The 18,785-nt window shown below is 38.9% G+C and overlaps 2 protein-coding genes across 2 annotated transcripts; one reads left to right on the top strand and one right to left on the bottom strand.

Annotated features, from left to right (window-relative positions):
• The first annotated feature begins 3,733 nt into the window (after positions 1-3,733).
• LOC103672249 (olfactory receptor 4C6-like) lies at positions 3,734-4,639 on the top strand. Its single transcript, XM_008700916.1, has one exon. It carries the CDS (start codon positions 3,734-3,736, stop codon positions 4,637-4,639), a length of 906 nt encoding a protein of 301 aa, XP_008699138.1.
• Positions 4,640-11,773: 7,134 nt separating this feature from the next.
• Positions 11,774-12,846, bottom strand: LOC103672250 (olfactory receptor 4C11-like). Its single transcript, XM_008700917.2, has one exon. It carries the CDS (start codon positions 12,761-12,763, stop codon positions 11,774-11,776), a length of 990 nt encoding a protein of 329 aa, XP_008699139.2. The 5' UTR covers positions 12,764-12,846.
• Between the last annotated feature and the right edge of the window lie 5,939 nt (positions 12,847-18,785).

The following is an 18,785-nucleotide window of genomic DNA, read 5'->3' as shown; positions in this document are numbered from 1 at the left end:
AGGAGGAGGAGGAGGAGGAGGAGGAGGAGGAGGAGGAGGAGGAGGAGGGAGAAGAAGGGCCACCAAGTCTTGTTTTCCACTATGTGGTAGAGCTGCTCAGGGATATCAGTTGGCATTGAATAACTTCATGAAATTTAGAAAGTGATTATGCTAAATGGAGAGAAAAATGCCTGTTAAGAAGCACGTGGCTCTGTTGGGTGATTACACATGTGGCCACTCTGTAACTGCGGTACAGATCACCATACGGGAGCAAATAATTAGATGCTTAATGCTGATCTAGACTTCTGCTGTGGAGCGACATTGCTATGGCCCGTGTGAGGTTCTTGCCCAGTGGGAACACCCTGTTATTACAGCAGATGGGTGCAAATTCAGCGGGTCGGGGAATAGCTCCTCCATCAGTGGAGAACCAGCCTCAGGGGATGAAACCAGCATGGTGTCCTCTGGGGCATGTCACCGCTGCCCACACAGGCTCTCTGGGCTCCCACAGCACAGGTCCACCATGAAAAAGGAGAACTTTAATCTCACAATGTGTCTTCTAAGAAGGTGAACCAAGAGCGGTTTTCTACTTCAGTCTAAGAATACAATCAACTAGGGTTCAAAAAGATGCCGGAATGATTCGGTAAACACCGTACTTGCATATCTTGTAGCAATCATCCTTAATTAGAAGGAAAGTAAATCCCTTGGTAAACCAGAAAGGCTATTCCCTCCTCAGGATCATAAATACTTAAGTCTTGTGTTTTACATCTCTCTTTGAAAGCAATACAAATCCTAGTTCTCCAAATTTTTTCAAAGTTTTTATTATGTTATGTCACCATACAGTATATCATTAGTTTTTGAGTTCTCCAAATTTGACTAAGATATAATAATTGTATGATTTTTACCTTGTTTATGTCCCAGCGAGCTTGCCTCCACAGTCAGAAAAACCAAGTTAGAAAAATTGCACCTGGCTCCTGGACTCTCTGTGACCAAATCTTGAGTTTGGTAAGATCTTGGGTTAAATAACATTAGAATCTTTATGTATACGACTTTCCATTGTTGACCAACTGTAAAAACTCAGATCTATTAATCACCTGTATTATTTGCTTTAAGTATATCATATGCAGATTTTACTCAATTCATAGAATTATTTGTTAGAAATTAACTTCAAAATGTAACATGAAATTAATCAATCACATTGAATAAGTACATACACAGCTATTACTCTTAAAGTACGTGAGTAATCCATGCTTAATACCTGTTTGCTTTATCTGTAAGCAACACTTATTCGCTGAATGAGGAAACCTGATTATGAACTTGAGTTCTAACTTGAGTTAGATTAAGTTATTTTGCTTGATCTACTTTTGTGTCCTTTTCTGCAAATTTTTCAAAACTAAATGAATGAGTGTGTACTTCGGCTTGAAAATTGGTAAATAAAACAAGTAGGTATCTAGAAACTGCTCACAAGCAACAAGAAAAGGGATGGATAATGTACCTGCAGAGAATTACTAGGAGATTCTCTAATGGACTTTCTTTCAATTTCACTTCTCATCTTCCTTCCTTCTCACTCTATCTCCCTTTCTCCTACCCTCTGCCCTCTCTTTGTCCCCTCTCTCATTCCATGAGTTTGTATCTGTGTTTCTCTTTTACTAAATGTGCTACTGCAGAAATTGAGGCTTACAGGGGCTGAGATCACTAAGCCAGTAAGTGGACTGGCTGTGATTTAGCAGTAAGTTTGCTGTGCCTGGATCCAGCGACATCCCCGGCAAACAGAAACGCAGTTGTGGAAAGAAGTGCTAGGAGTCTGGAAGGACATGTATGGGATGACAGTGGAATAAATAAAGTGAGGGGAACAGAGAAATGAAGCTGAATACAGGTGTGGAGGGGCGCTAGTGACTGAGCTGAATGTTAGGTTGAATAATTCAAATCTGTACTATATCAATATGGACCCTCTCAACCTCCAAGCCGTAAGACAGATGGAGAACTAGATGCTGCTTAGAGCAGTGGCTTTTAATTTTTTTTCTTTTAAGCATGAAATGAATCACCTCTCTAAGAAAACCTTACCCAGAGGCATAAACAATTAATGCAATTGACAGATGAATGATTGTGTTTGAAGAGGACAGAGCCCTTCTGCTTTACTCAGCTAGTATCCATCCTTTTACTACACATGAGGACACTGAGGCTAGGAGGTGACAGCTACATGCCCCATGAGCAGACCGCATTCGAGACACAGCTTGGATGAAGCCTACTTCTTATTTTCCTGACTCTGGAGTCGGTGTTCCTTGTAATTCACAGGGTTCCTCACAAGCAAGATCTCAGTTCTTAGGTCAGGAGGGAGAGGATGAGGTTACACAGTGGGAAGAAATTTCACGTCAACCATCTCCCGTGGAAGCTCTGCATTGTGTGTATGAGGTGGGATGGGGTGGGAGTGAGGTCGCTGAATTTTAAGAGTAATTTCTCAGCATTCACAGTATGGTAGTATCCACATAAGAATTGCAGCTGTGCTTTAGAAAATTCCTAAGATAGGGCAGCCAGTCTCTGCTTTAAAGTTCCCAGTAGTAACACAAGGTATGTTTTCTTTGTAGGGTTTCTTCTGGGTTGCAATAGTAACTCTCTTGACACATCCCATCCTTTGTTCTCTTCTGCACTGGTGAAACAGAGTAGTTAACAGTTTGAGCTGTGGGATCAAAAGGCTAGTCCACAGCACACTAGTTATCTAATCTTATGCAAGAGATTTAACTTCCCAAGATCTCAATTTCTCTTCTTTAGAATGGGAGTCCCAGTGGTACTTAACTTCATGTGGTTACATGAGGCTTAAGTGAGGTAATACTATGTCATACATGGCACAGTGCCCAGCAACATAGTTAATACACCTAAAACCTAATTGCTTAACTGGTGTTGTGACTAGGTTCCAGAATCCTTTGCTTCATTTAGGGAACAGAGGAAATCAAGGGAATGCCCTAGGATGATTCACAGTTGAGTCATTATGTGTGACCTGGATCTTTGCCGGACCATCCCTATTTGTAACCTTCATCAAGGAACAGTATATTACCCAGGTGTTATATAGTCATGAGTTTTAGGTATATTTTGGTCATTTAATAATTACAGGTAAAGCACAAAATTACAACAGAATTGTCACATTGTCTGGAAAAGAGCATAGGAAGCATAACCCACTTCTGTTTGAAGATAAAACAGGACAATATATTGTAATGAAACTAGTGCAGTGATTGGTAAATGATATACTCACAGAGTAACTACTAGAGAAAAAATGTTAATATTTGAGGGCACTGACTCTGGATTCAGAAAATATGGTCCACATTCTGGCTTCACCACTCATGAGCTATGCAACCTTGGTTGTTTCCTAAACTCTATGAGGGTCTGCTCCATCCTCTTGAGTCAATCATGGGTAGATCCAGTACCTGGAGTAAGGGAGGTGCTCAAAAAGGTTGACTAATAATAATAATAATAATAATAATAATAATGGGAGAAAAACTGTATCTCATATGGAAGACCCATTTAAAGAAAGAGGAGAACTGTCATGGGATAAGCTGGCATTAATGAAGTATCTACCTTTTAAACATTTTATTGAGCATATTTTAAGATCCAAATGCTTGGATGGTGAATAAATGAATAACAACAAACAACGTCCATGAAGTCCTGGAAGGACAAGAGGCTAAATCACCTCTAATTATAAATCACATGTTGCTTTTTTTAGGTTTTCCAGCTCTCAGCTGAAGTGTATATTAGAACCTAATAAATGGGAAATCCAAACAATGTGACTGAATTCATTCTTTTGGGCATCACAGAGAACCCAGAGCTGCGGAAAATGCTCTCTGCTGTGTTTCTAATCATGTACGTGTCCACAGTTTTGGGAAACCTACTCATTGTGGTAACTGTAATCTCCAGTCAGAGTCTCAGATCACCTATGTATTTTTTCCTTACTTCCTTGTCCCTTTTGGATGTTACCTACTCTTCTGTAATTGCCCCCAAGATGATTGTGGACTCTCTCTCCAAGAGCACTACCATCTCCTTAGAAGGCTGCCTGACCCAGCTCTTTGCAGAGCATTTCTTTGGTGGTGTGGGAATCATCCTTCTCATCGTGATGGCCTACGACCGCTATGTGGCCATCTGTAAGCCCCTGCACTACATGACCATCATGAGCCCTCGGGTGTGCTGCCTGCTGCTGGGAGGGGCCTGGGTGGGGGGCTTTATCCATGCGGTAATACAGCTTCTCTTCACGTATCAAATACCTTTCTGTGGTCCCAATGTCATTGACCACTTTATATGTGATTTGTTTCCCTTGTTGAAGCTGGCCTGCATGGACACCCACACCCTGGGTCTCTTAGTCGTCCTCAACAGTGGGGTGATGTGTGTCATCATCTTCCTTATCCTCATCGCCTCCTATGTGGTCATCCTCTGCTCCCTGAAGTCTTGCAGCTCTGAAGGGCGGCGCAAAGCCCTCTCCACCTGTGGCTCCCACCTCACCGTGGTCATCTTGTTCTTTGTGCCATGCATTTTCCTGTACGTGCGGCCTGTGGCCACCTACCCCATAGACAAGACAATGGCTGTGTCTGATTCCATCATCACACCCATGTTGAATCCCTTAATCTACACCCTGAGGAACGCTGAGGTGAAAAAATCCATGAAGAAACTGGGGAAATGAGGGACTTTTGTTGGCAAGTGACTGTCATGCTAAGAACACTCAATGCTAAAAAAAAATAGAAATTCATTCTGAAAAGTGCGAGAAATAAACTCTCCATTGTCCACCAGGAGCAAGAGGGATTTCTTAAAGATACAAACCTACTTGGGGCACTTGGGTGGTGCAGCGCGGTAAGTGTCTGCCTTCTCAGGTCATGACTGGCATCAGGCCCTGCACTGAGCTTCCTGCTCAGAGGTGAGCCAGTTTCTCCCTCTCTGTCTGCCCCTCCCCTGCCTGCTTGTTCACGTGCTCTCTCTGCTTCAAATAAATAAATTCATCTTTAAAAAATATGTGAACCTCCTTTAAGATTTAGGATTTAAGGATTATGGGTTTTTAAAAGATCTCGATACTTTCCTGCTTTATTCTCTTCCTTGGCTTCCTATTGCCTTCAGAAACATCTTGCCTTGTAGCAAAATGCCCTGATTAATCTTTCTACTGCCAGTAAATCTCCTGCCCCGTTTGGAGCACCTCGCCTCCTCCCTCACTGTGCATCAGCAGGTGGTGAACTTTTTCATCTGCCACCAGAGTTCTGTGTGATTTTCTCACCTCAGTGCTTTTACTTCTTTCTGAAACAAGCCTCATCCTCTTCAGGTGGTTGCTGAATTTAATTTACAGTCTGGGACTAAGAGATTAAGTGTCCTTACCTCAGAGAGCAACTCCCATGACTGTTTTATAGATTCTTTCACTCCTTCTGTAATTCCCTATGTCAACATCTTTTTTTATTTTCTTTGTAAAAATGATCCAATGTATAATTATTTTGCATGATTACCATTTGACTTTTGCTAACATTGCCATCTAATATACCAGACATCTTGATGGAAAGACCTTCGTCTATTTATGATTGGCAGATGCCAATTAAGTTTCCCTTAAGGTCTGTTGAATGACTATAGAATGCAAGAAACTTTCATCCCCAAATAGCCTAATTCAGATGGTTAGGTGAAAAAAGGAGACAATTTTCAAATATTAAAAACAACAATGAAAAGATGTTGAATTTTGTCAAATACTTTCTCTGAATCGATTGACAGGATCACATGGTTATAGTCCATTCTTTTATTAACATGGTGTATCACATTGATTGAATCACAGATGTTGAACCACCCTTGTAGCCCAGGAATAAATCCCACTTAGTCCTGCTGAATAATCCTTTTAATGTATCATTCAATCCTTTTGGCCAGTATCTTGGTGAGAATTTCAGCATCCATTCTCCAAAGACAAAATAAATAAAAGCAAAAATGAACTATTCTGACTTCATCAAGATAAAAGCTTCTGTACAGCAAAGGAAGCATTCAACAAAACTGAAAAGCACCCTACAGAATGGGAAACGATATTTGCAAATGACACTACAGATAAAGGGCTAGTAGCCAAGATCTATAAAGAATTTATCAAACTCAACACCCAAAAAACAGACAATCCAGTCAGGAAATGGGCAGAAGACATGGACAGACATGTCTCCAAAGAAGACATACAAACGGCCAATAGACACATGAAAAAAAAAATGCTCCACATCACTTGGCATCAGAGAAATGCAAATCAAAAACACAATGAGATACAACCTCACACCACAAAGAATGGCTAAAAATAAGAATTCAGGAAACAACAGATTTTGGCAAGGATGCAGAGAAAGGGGAACCCTCTTACACTGTTGATACGAATCCAGACTGGTACAGCCACTCTGGAAAACAGTATGGAGATTCCTCAAGAAGTTAGAGCTACCCTATGATCCAGCAACTGTGCTACTAGGTATTTACCCCAAAGATACAAACGTAGTGAACTAAAGGAGCGACTGCCTTCCAATGTTTATAGCAGCAATGTCCACAATAGCCAAACTATGGAAAGAGCCGAGACGTCCATCAACAGATGAATGGATAAAGAAGATGTGGTATATATAAACAATGGAGTATTACTCAGCCATCAGAAAGGATGCCATCTTACCATTTACATGGACATAGATGGAATTGGAGGGTATTAAGCTGTGCGAAGTCAGTCAGTGGGAGAAAAACAATGATCATATGGTTTCATTCATATGAAAAACATAAGAACCAACACAGAGGACCACAGGGGAAGGGAGGGAAAACGGAATGGGAAGAAATCAGAAATGGAGACAAACCACGACAGACTCAACTATGGGAAAGAAGCTGAGGGTTGCTGGAGGGGAGGTGGGTGGGGGGTGGGATAAGTGGGTGATGGCATTAAGGAGGGCACGCGATGTGATAAGCACTGAGTGTTATATGCAACTGATGAATTGCTGAACTCTACATCTGAAACTAATGTTGTGCTATATGTGGGCTAATTGAATTTAAATTTTAAAAAACACAGAAGGCAGAGAGTGATCATTAGAACAGCATCGGTGGATGTGGAGGGCTTTGGTTATTTTATGGAGGGTACTTCATGTTGGGTAGGCAGAAAAGGATTCTATTACCAGGTAACATTTCAGCTGATTTTGAATTCTGTTGAGATTTTCTGAGGAAAAGTGCCGAACCATATCGATATGTTCAGTGATGAACATCAATAAACAGCAAAAATGATAAGGAGGAAACAGCATGTGAGGATTAGTGGGGCGAATGTTCTAGAAAGGGACACTCTAAAGCAGGACTTCCGCGGTAATTTCAAGGAACTCTGAAAGACCAGGAACATAATGGTCAAGGAAGAGGATGGCAAGAAGCAAGATCAGAAATGCACATAGGGTCAAATTATGTAGTGCAAAGACAGCCAACCCTCCCTGAAACCACAAAGAGGATAAATGTTATTGTCTCTTAAAAATGACCAAGACTCAAAAAGTCTTCACAAACATTGACTGACTCTCACTTCTGTGCTATAGAGGAGTTGGGGGAATACGTGTGAAAAGCTTTTTCAGCTAGCTTCCATTTGTCCTTTAATTTGTGATTGTAGAAGGAACTTTACAACAGAATTTGAAAATATATCACAGTAAAGTACTCCTCTTAGCTTTATATTTTAAAACTGTTTCCATTTATCGATACAGAAGAAAAAATCCATAATGGTGTCATGACTTGTGTCTTTTGATAACTCTTAAGATGGTCTTTATTTTATTATATCACATAATATAAACACTGGGAAGGACCTTAGAATGAGGTCCATGTCTTCATATCTGTGTAATATGTAACATTTTAGAACTTGATAAAAGTCAATCAAAGTAATAGTGTGATGCTAGCTTTAGTTTTCTGTTTTTCATTTATTATTGAGAGCTTTTTGTGACTATGTCATCATATAATGTAGGGTCCACTGTCAGTATGTTCACATCTTTTTACAGAGGATTAAATTAGTTCTCAAGTAATAGCATGCCTCCATTTCTCATTAAATACATTTTAGCAGATAAGACCTGGAATTTTCTACATATTCTGCTTTCCAACAGTCCTTAGTTTGCTGATTTCTGTTACTGGGATTTTCTGACAATCAAATCCCATGGTTAAACCAAGAAAGATTATTTCTGAGATGCCAAAATGGGATTTGATAAAATTTCATCTGATTTATAATTAAAGCACAGCAAACTAAAAGTAAAATGATTTCTTTAACGTGATCAAACTGTATGTCCCAGAAACCTGAAAGAAATATCACACTTAATTCTGAGAGATCCATTAAATCCAGGAATAATATAAGGCCACTTTTTACAGCTGCTATTATTATATATTTTACTAGGAGTTTTAAGGCCAAGTTCTCAACCTCATACACTTACAGAGATTAGGAAGATTTTAAAAAACTGAATAGAGCCAAGCTGTGCAAAGACATGTAAGCAGAAATTTAAGACATTTGCTCCCTGTAGAAAGGGAGCAAATCCTGTCCCCTTTGAGAGTCTGCCAAGACTAAGCTCTGGTGTGTTGTTGCCTTCTGAGGAGCATATATCCAAATCTGTCCCACACTCAGATTTTCAAGAGAAGTCAGGCATTCATATTTTACATAAATTTTTATTATTTCAATATACTGATGACTGATTATGTTTATAAAACCTTACGTTAAACAACAATTATTGGGTTAAACAAATTTACAAATTTTCAGATAAATTCGGTCCACCAGCCTGTCACTTTGGAAATTCTGTGTCAAGCAATGAAATAAGAGTAGAAGGAAATAAAACAATCAGAACCAAACATGAAACAACACAACCCAATACTGTCTGGTGAGTTCACCTAGTTCGCCAAACAAAGACAATCATCCGACAGATTATAGTGTTTATTAAAAGAGCTTAGCCAAAAATCAGCATAATAATACCTCCGAATGTAGGCTTAAAAAGCAATTATAAAAGGAAATAAATCTCCTTCACAGTAACAATAAGACTAAGAGATGTAACAAACACATGTACAATCTTCATGAAAAACACTAAACATCTTCACAAACACGCAACGACCGAGTCAAGTGAGTTATACAATTCACGATGGGAAGAACTCCCATTTTAATGTTGTTGATTTTTCCCAAGTAATTGACACACTGAGTGAATTCCTAATCAAAATCTCTGGAGGTTTTTTCCATGGAAACTGAGAACATGATTCTGAACTCCACATGGTTAAATATATAGCTGAGAATAGTCAAAGGATTTTTGGGGACAGGGGGAGAAGAACTGAGAGCAAATATATCATAAAGCCATAGTAATTTTTAAAATTACAGAATAAACAAACGTGAATAGAACAGAGTATCGTGTAAAGAAATTCAACCATATATATTTGGTAATTTAATATATGATGAGTTTGAAAGTATTAATCATATGCAAATAAATTATTTTAAGATAAATGAGTACAAATTTGGGGAAAAAAAGTTGAAACCTATCTCACAAAGTCAGTAAAAAAACATTTCCAATAGAATTTTATGTGTATGGGAGACTCAAAACAAAGAGGAAAAGGATGCAGAAAAAGCTAAAAATACATCTTAAATCCAGTTACAGTAGGAATGGGGACACGGGAGATGAGATGCAAGGAGAAATGATTTTAACGTGAATTACATACTCCCTTGTAATATTATCCTATTTTTTAAGCAAGGAAATGCACTCATTTCCATTTTCCACAGCTAATGATTATTATTAAAAATTATAAAAGCAACCTAATTCATTTTTTCTAAAGAAAATGTAGTGTTTTAAATTTCTGGACATAATGCAGTCACTGGAATTCCCTACTGTTGTCTCTAAAAGCTGCACAAATATATACGAAACATTATATTCAGTATTGGACAACGGGCAACATAGTACTGGGATTCCTCAGAAAAAGGAAACAGCAGGTGAACGCTAGGACAACCCAAGCTGCACAAGAAGTCTCCAACCTGAACATAGAGATGAAAGGAACTGGAAAGGGCTCCCCTTACCACTGCAGTCACAAAAGGGTTTTGAGAGCTCTTTCGGCTCTTTTATGAGGTCATTTTATTCTGGTTTTTTTTTTTCCCCCTGCCAATCAAAGATTGATTTTCAGACTTCCTTTCCTTTTTCCACTTCCAGTGCTTGGAGTGATTCCTTTTCCCCTTTCCTCATGACTACTTCCTAACATCACTCTCCAACCAATTCGCTTTGAATTTTTCCCCATTTACAGATAGGTTTAATTATACAAATTTTGTTCATAAAAGTGTATCCTTTATGTGAGTGCAAACACACATTTCTCAAATGTTCTCATTTGTTCTCTGACAAACGTCCTCCTTGGGACTTAAATATGTATTCCACCACCACTTCCTACGTAGGAATTCTGGGAATCTTTGGTGGGACATGATAACATTGTGTCTTCCATTGGCAGAAATTTTTCACATACTTATGAAGTTCTTTTCCCCTTAGCCTCTATCACCTAAAGTAATACTCCCTGGCACCAATTTGATGGGAATCATAAACTCAGGTACTGAAAGAGCATCACATAATAGTGCTTGATTATGAGACTATGATGGGGGGGGTGGTAGGTAGGTATTCTACATATCAAGTAGGTGATCTTCAGAAATGAAAATACATATTTTAAAACATTCTCATATAAAACCGAAAGACCAGAACTGGAAAGCACTAAAGCAGACTTTCCAATCCTGGGTTCTTCCAAGGAATCTGAATTTTGATTTTGCAGATACTGTTAGGAACCAAAAACAAAAACAAAAAAAAAAAGCTTTTTCCTGATACCTGAACAAACATGGCAGCCAAGGAAGCTAAGCTACACTAGGTCAATAATATAGAGATACTCTGAAACTTTTCTTCTCCCTGAAAATGTTCATATACCCAGAAGTGATTCTCAAAATACAAGAAGGCAAAGTTCTTTCTCCAACCTGGACAAAGTTCCCACTTTCCTTTTACCTTTTCTTGCTCGTCACTGTGCATGGTTCTTTAGTCTCCCTTCTACCCTTCATCCTCCCTTCTGCATATTCCTGCNNNCAAACACCCTCACTGTCTCTTCCTTCTCCCTTGAGAAGAGCAATGGGAAGGACCCCACCAAAAGTCAGCTTCCTGGCTGATACCGCCCATCACTGCCAAGTACGAGATTCTCCTTCTCTCATCATTCAGAGACCTTTGAGAGGTTCTCCAGGGACAGTCCAGGTTTTAACTGAGATTTCTAGCTTTGATTGGAGTTTGAGCGTCCATCCATGTATATTCCCCTGCGAGGCAGGCTCAGGAATAGATTCCAGAGCAGAATTTTCTCAGAACACCTTCTCCAAGTCCCAGGTTCTCAAGACAGCATCCTCCACTCTCTAAGTTCCAGTTCCATATGGATTAGCTCTTATGACCACATTCTTAAAGACTAGAATAAAATCTAGAGAAAGAATTGGTTTGTGCACACACACATGATCATTCTTTCCCTAGTCAGTACTTTCTTTCTGAAGACAAATTTGTACAGGAAGCTGAATTATCACGTGAATATGATCAGATACCAATGGCATTCAACTAAGGGCCATCATAGGTTGTTCAATATGGTTAGGGACTGTAAGTAATCCTATAATAATGCAATCCTCTCAGAATAAGAAATATAATATTTGTAAATATTTACTGATATTAAAACAAATATACAGAATATTAGTGCAATTAAAATTTATTGTTTTTTTTCCCCCAAGTAGAATATTTTATCTTTCCTGTCTATGAAGAAAACCAAGCTGTTAAGGAAATACACATTAGAATCCCTGAATATCATGTATCAATAGAAGTTATACTTGGCTACACCATAACTTTTTCATGGCATGTTTCACTTCCGCATTCCTCAGTGTATAGATCAGAGGGTTGAGCAACGGTGTCCCAATTGTATAAAACACAGCCACCATCTTGTCTATTGGAAATGTGGTTGCTGGGCGTGTGTATATGAATATACACGGACCAAAAAATAAGACAACCACAATAAAATGGGAGGTGCAGGTGGAAAGGGCTTTTCGCCTTCCTTCTGCACTGTAGTTTCTCAAAGAGTACAAGATGATGACATAGGAGATAAGCAGGATTATGAAACTCACCATGCATATGGCTCCACTGTTGGAAACAACTAGCAAGTTTATCACATAAGTGTCCATGCACGCAAGTTTCAACAAGGGCTGCAAGTCACAGAAATAGTGGTCAATCACATTGGGGCCACAGAAAGGCAATCTCAAAGCCAGAAAAAGTTGTGCTGAAGAGTGGATACAGGATCCCACCCAGCTCAGAATCACCAGCACACTGCAGACATGGCGGCTCATGACGGTCATGTATCGCAAGGGCTTACAGATGGCTACGTAGCGATCAAAAGCCATGAGAATGAGCACAAAGATTTCCAGGCACCCAAAGAAGTGGGCTGCAAAGACCTGAGTCATGCACTCATTGTAGGAAATGGACTTCTTCTGAGAAAGGGCATCCACAATCAGTCTGGGGGCTGTCGTTGTAGAGAGGCACGCATCAGCAAAGGACAGATAGAGTAAGAAGAAGTACATGGGACTCCCAAGGGTCCTGCTTGTTTTAATAGTCACTACAATGAGAACGTTCCCCAACAGTGTGGCAAGGTAAAGCATCAAGAAGACCCCAAATATTGCTTTCTGCTTTCCTGCATCCTGTGTCAATCCAAACAGAATGAATTCGGTCACACTGCTATTCATTGCCATACTTACTAGCGGCTGCAGATAAGATGCCGTTGACAAGGGCTTAATCTGCAAAGAGAAGAAAAGAAGTGACATCATGGCAAGACCAGTGGACTGACCTCTGAATTCCTTCTTTTTGGTCCATGTTATGGTACCTCCAACTGCCTTTAATCCTCCATGAAACTTGGGAAATCTGCAGAAGTCCAAGCCTCTCCCAGATCTGTTGATTCAGAAACTGCATTTCAGGGGCACCTGAGTGGCTCAGTCATTAAGTTTCTGCCTTTGGCTCAGGGCTTGAGCCTGGGGTTCTGGGATCAAGCCCCACATCGGGCTCCCCGCTCCACTAGGAGCCTGCTTTTTCCTCTCGCACTCCTCCTGCTTGTGTTCCCTCTCTCGCTTTCTCTCTCTCTGTCAAATAAATAAATAAAATCTTAAAAAAAAAAAGAAACTGCATTTCATCAAAGCCTTTATATTTTAGGAATAAAAATTAAATGTCCTTTAAAATTTTTGGTTACTACCATGATTCAAAATGGCAGAACTTATACTTTCCTTGGACAAATGACTTAACTGCCTTGAAATTTAGCCTTCATATGAAAAATGGTGTGCCAATATTTGCCCTACCTTACCCTGAGTTTCCCTAGGAATTAAAAAAAAAAAAGATTTTATGTTCACATATACACACATATAGTTCGTGTATCATGAATTTTAGCTATGTGCTTTGAAATCTGAAAAACACTATTGAATATAATTAAGCACTCATATTGTTGGAGAATCCCTCCCAAATATTCTCAGTTCAGTTCATTAATTTTTGGGTCCCTGACCTCTTCATCTCTGACCTCATCAGTATCTTGGTTTAAACATGCTTTACAAAAATCTATTTTTACCATATTTTACTTACAACTCTTGAGTTCAATGTCAGTTTCACTGATGGTCATTACAAATGTCTGGAGAACTTTGAGGTTGGCATAATTGAGGAAAACTGTTTGCCATCTTTACTGTACTTTTAAACTGAACTCATTAGAATACTGAGCATTTGTGCACATGAATTCAAAGTGGCATAAATTCCTAACAATGCCTATAATGTAAGAATGTTTTTATCCATCCATGTTCCTTTTTACCCTGAATTCCCAGGATAATTCTAAAAATGTCATTTGAAAAATATTCCATAATTCCAATATAGTATGATTTTTGTTTCAAGTTCTTGCTCATAGCATATATAGTTTGTCATTGAAATCATTGTATATCATTTTGTGTTTTGTTTTAGACTTGGAGTTACTGTAATACTCCTTCCCATGTTACTATACTTTCCATAATTTAACTGTTTAATTATGTGACATTGTATAAATTTTTCTTAGTGGCATTTATTTGACCCTTTTTCCGTTGAGATATTGATGTTGCTTCCAATTTACACTCTCACGAACAACAATTTAGATAATTTCCCAAGTATTATATTGCTGCCTCAAATGCTAGAGATTACCATTGCTACTAATAATATTAAAAAGTCTTTCAATATTTTGTGTCCATTAACTGTATTACAGAATAATTCATGATCATAATTAATTCTTCAAAGTACACAGAAGAGTTAGGGAAGAAAATTAAAATGTCTCCGAATTATTGAATCTCTCATCCTACTCTCCAGAAATACCTACTTTTTTTATGTGTCTTTTTAGAAACATTCTATCAGTAAATTTGTGTATGTGTATCTCTACAACCATTTTCTATATACAAGTATGGCCATAATTTCAAGGTTAATGATTAATCTGCAAGAAAGCTAATGAACATGCAGAAAAACAAAAAAGGTTATTTTGTAACACTATCATATTATCTTTCTTGGTTAATAGAAAATAAAATTGTATCTTATTGTGTGCGTATACTTTTTTATCACCAAGCACGTTTTACATTTTTACTACATTTTTAATGAAGATATTGCTCTTCTGAGAATTTTTTATCTTCTATCAGTTTATATTTCACGAACTTGATATGTTATCCGGGATGGTTATTAATCTAGCAAAAATAGTTATTTTTCTTGGCCAAGAACACAGGTTCTAGAGTCAGATGTCTTTAGTTCAAATCTGGGTTTCACTATTTACTCGCTTGGGAAAGCCACTTTAAACATAGTCATGGTACCTCTGGAGGTAAAATGAGAGAAAGACTTGGCTCATAAAGTAAAAACTATGTAAGTGCCAGTCTCTGCTTCTTTCACTATTAGGATTTTACTTTTTCTCTTTTTCTGTGACTTATTTCTTTTCATATAATCCAAGCTGCCAATTTCCCCACTTAATTTATCTACTTTCAAAATACTTTAAAATTATACTGTCTATTCACTTCTCTCAAAATTCTGTAATTGTCTTTTATTTTAAATATTGAACCACAATTCTGTGAAGTTATTGTAAAGAATGGCAAAATGCTCTCCTGTTTGTAATAATTTAACACGAGTTTTAAGATAAATGTAGATGAAATCATTCATTATGTAAGGTACTTTGTGATAGATACTAGAAGAATACAAACCATCTGCAGAAAGAAGAATACAAATTCCTAAGGGATAGATTGGCAGTGAAAAATTTAGAATTATGTTAAGAGATGAACAGAAGGGGGAATGAATCACGAGAGATATGGACCCTGGGAAACAAACTTCGGGTTTTAGAGGGGAGGAAGGTGGGGGGATGGGCTAGCCCAGTGATGGGTATTAAAGAGGGCACGTATTGCATGGAGCACTGGGTGTTATACCCAAACAATGAATCATGGAACACTACATCAAAAACTAATGATGTACTGTATGGTGACTAACATAACATAATAAAAAAATTTTAAAAAAAGAAAAAAAGAGATGAACTATAATGCTAAGTGAAGACAGACAAGTTCTAAACCAGGTTGCCTGAGATGCAGATATTCTAATGCAGAGCAGAGGGGTAGGTTAGCACAGCGATGGTGCATAGGGGCTGAGGCCACGTGGCCTAGATTCATACCCCACCCAACTGCCCACTATGGTGCCATATTTAACAAGTCCCTTGATAGCTCTGTGCTTCATTTTCTTCACCTGTAAACATTAAGAGTAAAATCACATACTCTGTAGGGTTTCTATGAAGGCTAAATACTTCAGTGTGTACAAAGCATGGGAGATGCAGGTCTGTACTCCCTGCAAATGGAATGGTTACTTTCATTATCATCATTAGTATCGACTTTCCATTATGATTATTAATATCAACTTTCAAAGTTGTTAATCTACCTTGTTCATTTATATAATGATAAAGATAATAGAGCCACACGACTCTTTTACACACAAATTTCCTTTGCTGACTGGCTGAAATCCTATCAGCACAGTGGATCATGCTAATTTGCTCGTGGTGATCAGAAGCTGGAAATGACAACTCCAAGTATCTTGAATAAATACTAAAAACCAGATAAAAGGTACATAACAGCTTCACTATGTGGGGCCCATTATAAGAGGGAAGTAGAAACAAAATAGGCCCTTGGTTATAAAGAGTTTGTGATCCAAAGATATGAAAATTAGAGGGGAGAAAGCATTTGAGATGAAAGAAATCCAATTAAAGTATTAATGGAGAGGATAAAGCAAATAGAAAAGCTCAGTATGAAACCTCTAGTTCAGACACATTCTAATGTCATAGTGGGACAACTTGGAAAAGCAAGTTTTCCTCCCAGCCAAAGGCCATGAGAGCCAGACTACGAAGTTGGGATATATTCTTGTGGTCAAATATGAATTTTGGAGACATAAAAAAATATGAGAGCTGATTTTATTAGAATACATTCAGCACCTAAGAACAAAATTACTCAGTTGTTAAATTTAGTTGTCTCTTTTTTCTAAATTGAGTCCAACTGGACTTTGAGTTTACCTGTGATGAGGTGTCCACCTCCTTCAAGATGTCAGAGTTGCACTGAAGACATCCATCTTTGTATCCCCCGCACTGACACACTCAGTGCGAAGCATACAAGCGCATTCACTGTGGCCCCAACAAAATCAATCAGTGGTGGCTTCCGACTTGCCTCCCCTTGCAGTGAAGGACCAGAAGCATTCACTCTCAGCAGTCTGAGGGGAGCTGTAGCAAAATTACCCAGCTCCCCTCAGCTTTAATAGGATCATTTTGTTGTTTTGTCTTTCTTGTTGTTGGTAAGAATTTTTTTTTTTTAGATTCATAGCAAAACCCAGAGAAAGGTATAGACTCCCCATATAGTCCCTGCCCCCACACAGATATCACCCCATTGCTGTTACCAAAATGTTCCACCAGAATGGGGCATTTGTCACAACTGATGAGCCAACCATGACACATCATCACCACCCAGAGGCCAGAGTTTACCCTAGGGTTCACTCTGGGTGTGGTACATTCTACGGATTTGGATAAACGTCAACATGCACCCGTCATTATAATACCATACCGAATATTTTCACTGCCCTAAAAGCAGGATCATTGAGATTCTCAAAACATGGAAGATAATAATTCTCTTCACACAGTGTCTAAGACTCATTAAATTCTGAATAAAATGTCTCACACCATTTTGTGGAAGAAAAATAACATATTGAGTGAAATACCTACAGACATTTTCACTGTGAACATTATTAGTTCATACATACCACAAAATCAGGCTATTTCATAAATGTAAATGATCAATCCTAGAATTCGTTAAGTGGACCCTCTAAGTTTCTAAACAGGAAGAAAGGACACTATTGCAGATATTCCCTTTCTCCTCCCTCTCTGTCCTCTCCTCCTTTTTAACTCCTTGCTATAACTTGAAAAGGAGAAGTAATCATTCTAAAAATATGATGAATCGTAAATACGATTAAATGGTTACTATGGTCTTCAAATGCAAATGCTGAAACACTCACCATGACTTTCACAGCCCTCGAGCGCTGGGCCACAATCCTGCTCACCACCTTTCCTCCCAGTGCCTCTGGCATGCATGCTTCAGCCACGCCTGACACTTGCTGTCCCTCATAAATATGCCCACACCATCTCATTCACTGAATTTTCAATAGTTCTTAGTGGCTAAATGCCCTTCCCCTGATACAACCTCCACTCTCCATTGCTACCGGTGCACGGAGGACCCAGTTCAGACACCATTTCCTCAGCAAAGCCTTCCATGTTTTCTCAAACAACTTTCTTGCCAAGGGCCTTGCAATGTTAAAATGTGTGTGTCTCTGTCTGTCTGTGTGTGTGTGCGTGTACTGAATCATGCAACCTTAATTATAGCATCCTTTTTGTTTTAATATCTTTTCCCTCTGATTTTATACCCCATAAGGCAAATTCACATGGCTCTATTGTGTGCAATTCAGGCTAAGCTGGCAGGCGGTTTAGCAGAGAGCAGTCGAAAATAAACCAGTGCCGGATCTGTAGCTTTTATACTCCATGGCAACTTCCCCCTCTTGAACACTCCACCCTCCCCTGCCATGCTGACCGTCAGACTCCAACCATAAGGGTAGAGCCAGCATGAAGCCAGAAACCATGAATAGGTAAGGAAGAAAACCACTGCCACGTCCAATACATGCCCTGACTATCAAATGGATGGAAAATGCAGGATGTGTCAAAAACGGAGACCAGCATTTATATTTCTATTTATTTTTATTCTTATATTTATTCATATTTAAATACAAAACCATGATGCAAGGCTGAACAAAGAATCTTGTTGGGGATAAAGAGTGGTTCATCCTAAGATTTCACTAGAGAGTTCGTTTCTCAGTCCTCCACTCCTGTATCATGCCTTAATCCAACACCACAAAGAAAATGTAATTTTTAGGTGGCAATGGGTTTGGGCAGCCAAGAGTATCATCAATATCAGAGTAACCAGTATCACAGAATCATGGTATCAATAGCATCAACGAATACTGATGGCATGTGGCCAGTATACATCCCTGTCCTTTTCCTGACCTTACACCTTGGAAATAAGAAATCCACCAGTAGAGGAAACTATACCTCTGCCCCCTTCAATGTACCTCCGTTTCAATAAGAATTGGACCTGAGACAGTGCTGCACCAAGCAGAGGCCAGGGAAAGCCAGGAACCCTGACACATCAGAATCTTCTCATCACTGAGAGAAATATGTTTCTGGAACTTCATGCTTCTCAGGAGACATAACTACATAATAGCAACCACATGAAAACCCAGTCCCTA

Source organism: Ursus maritimus, unplaced genomic scaffold (assembly GCF_017311325.1).
Source record: "Ursus maritimus isolate PB19 unplaced genomic scaffold, ASM1731132v1 scaffold_23, whole genome shotgun sequence".
In the NCBI taxonomy this organism is placed as follows: Eukaryota; Metazoa; Chordata; class Mammalia; order Carnivora; family Ursidae; genus Ursus; species Ursus maritimus.
The sequence above is the reverse complement of the archived record's forward strand: the minus strand, read 5'-3'. Positions and strand labels throughout refer to the sequence as shown.

Excerpts from the sequence above, each read along its gene's own strand:
- LOC103672249 (XM_008700916.1), top strand. The coding sequence starts at position 3,734 with ATGGGAAATCCAAACAATGTGACTGAATTCATTCTTTTGGGCATCACA.
- LOC103672250 (XM_008700917.2), bottom strand. The coding sequence starts at position 12,763 with ATGATGTCACTTCTTTTCTTCTCTTTGCAGATTAAGCCCTTGTCAACG.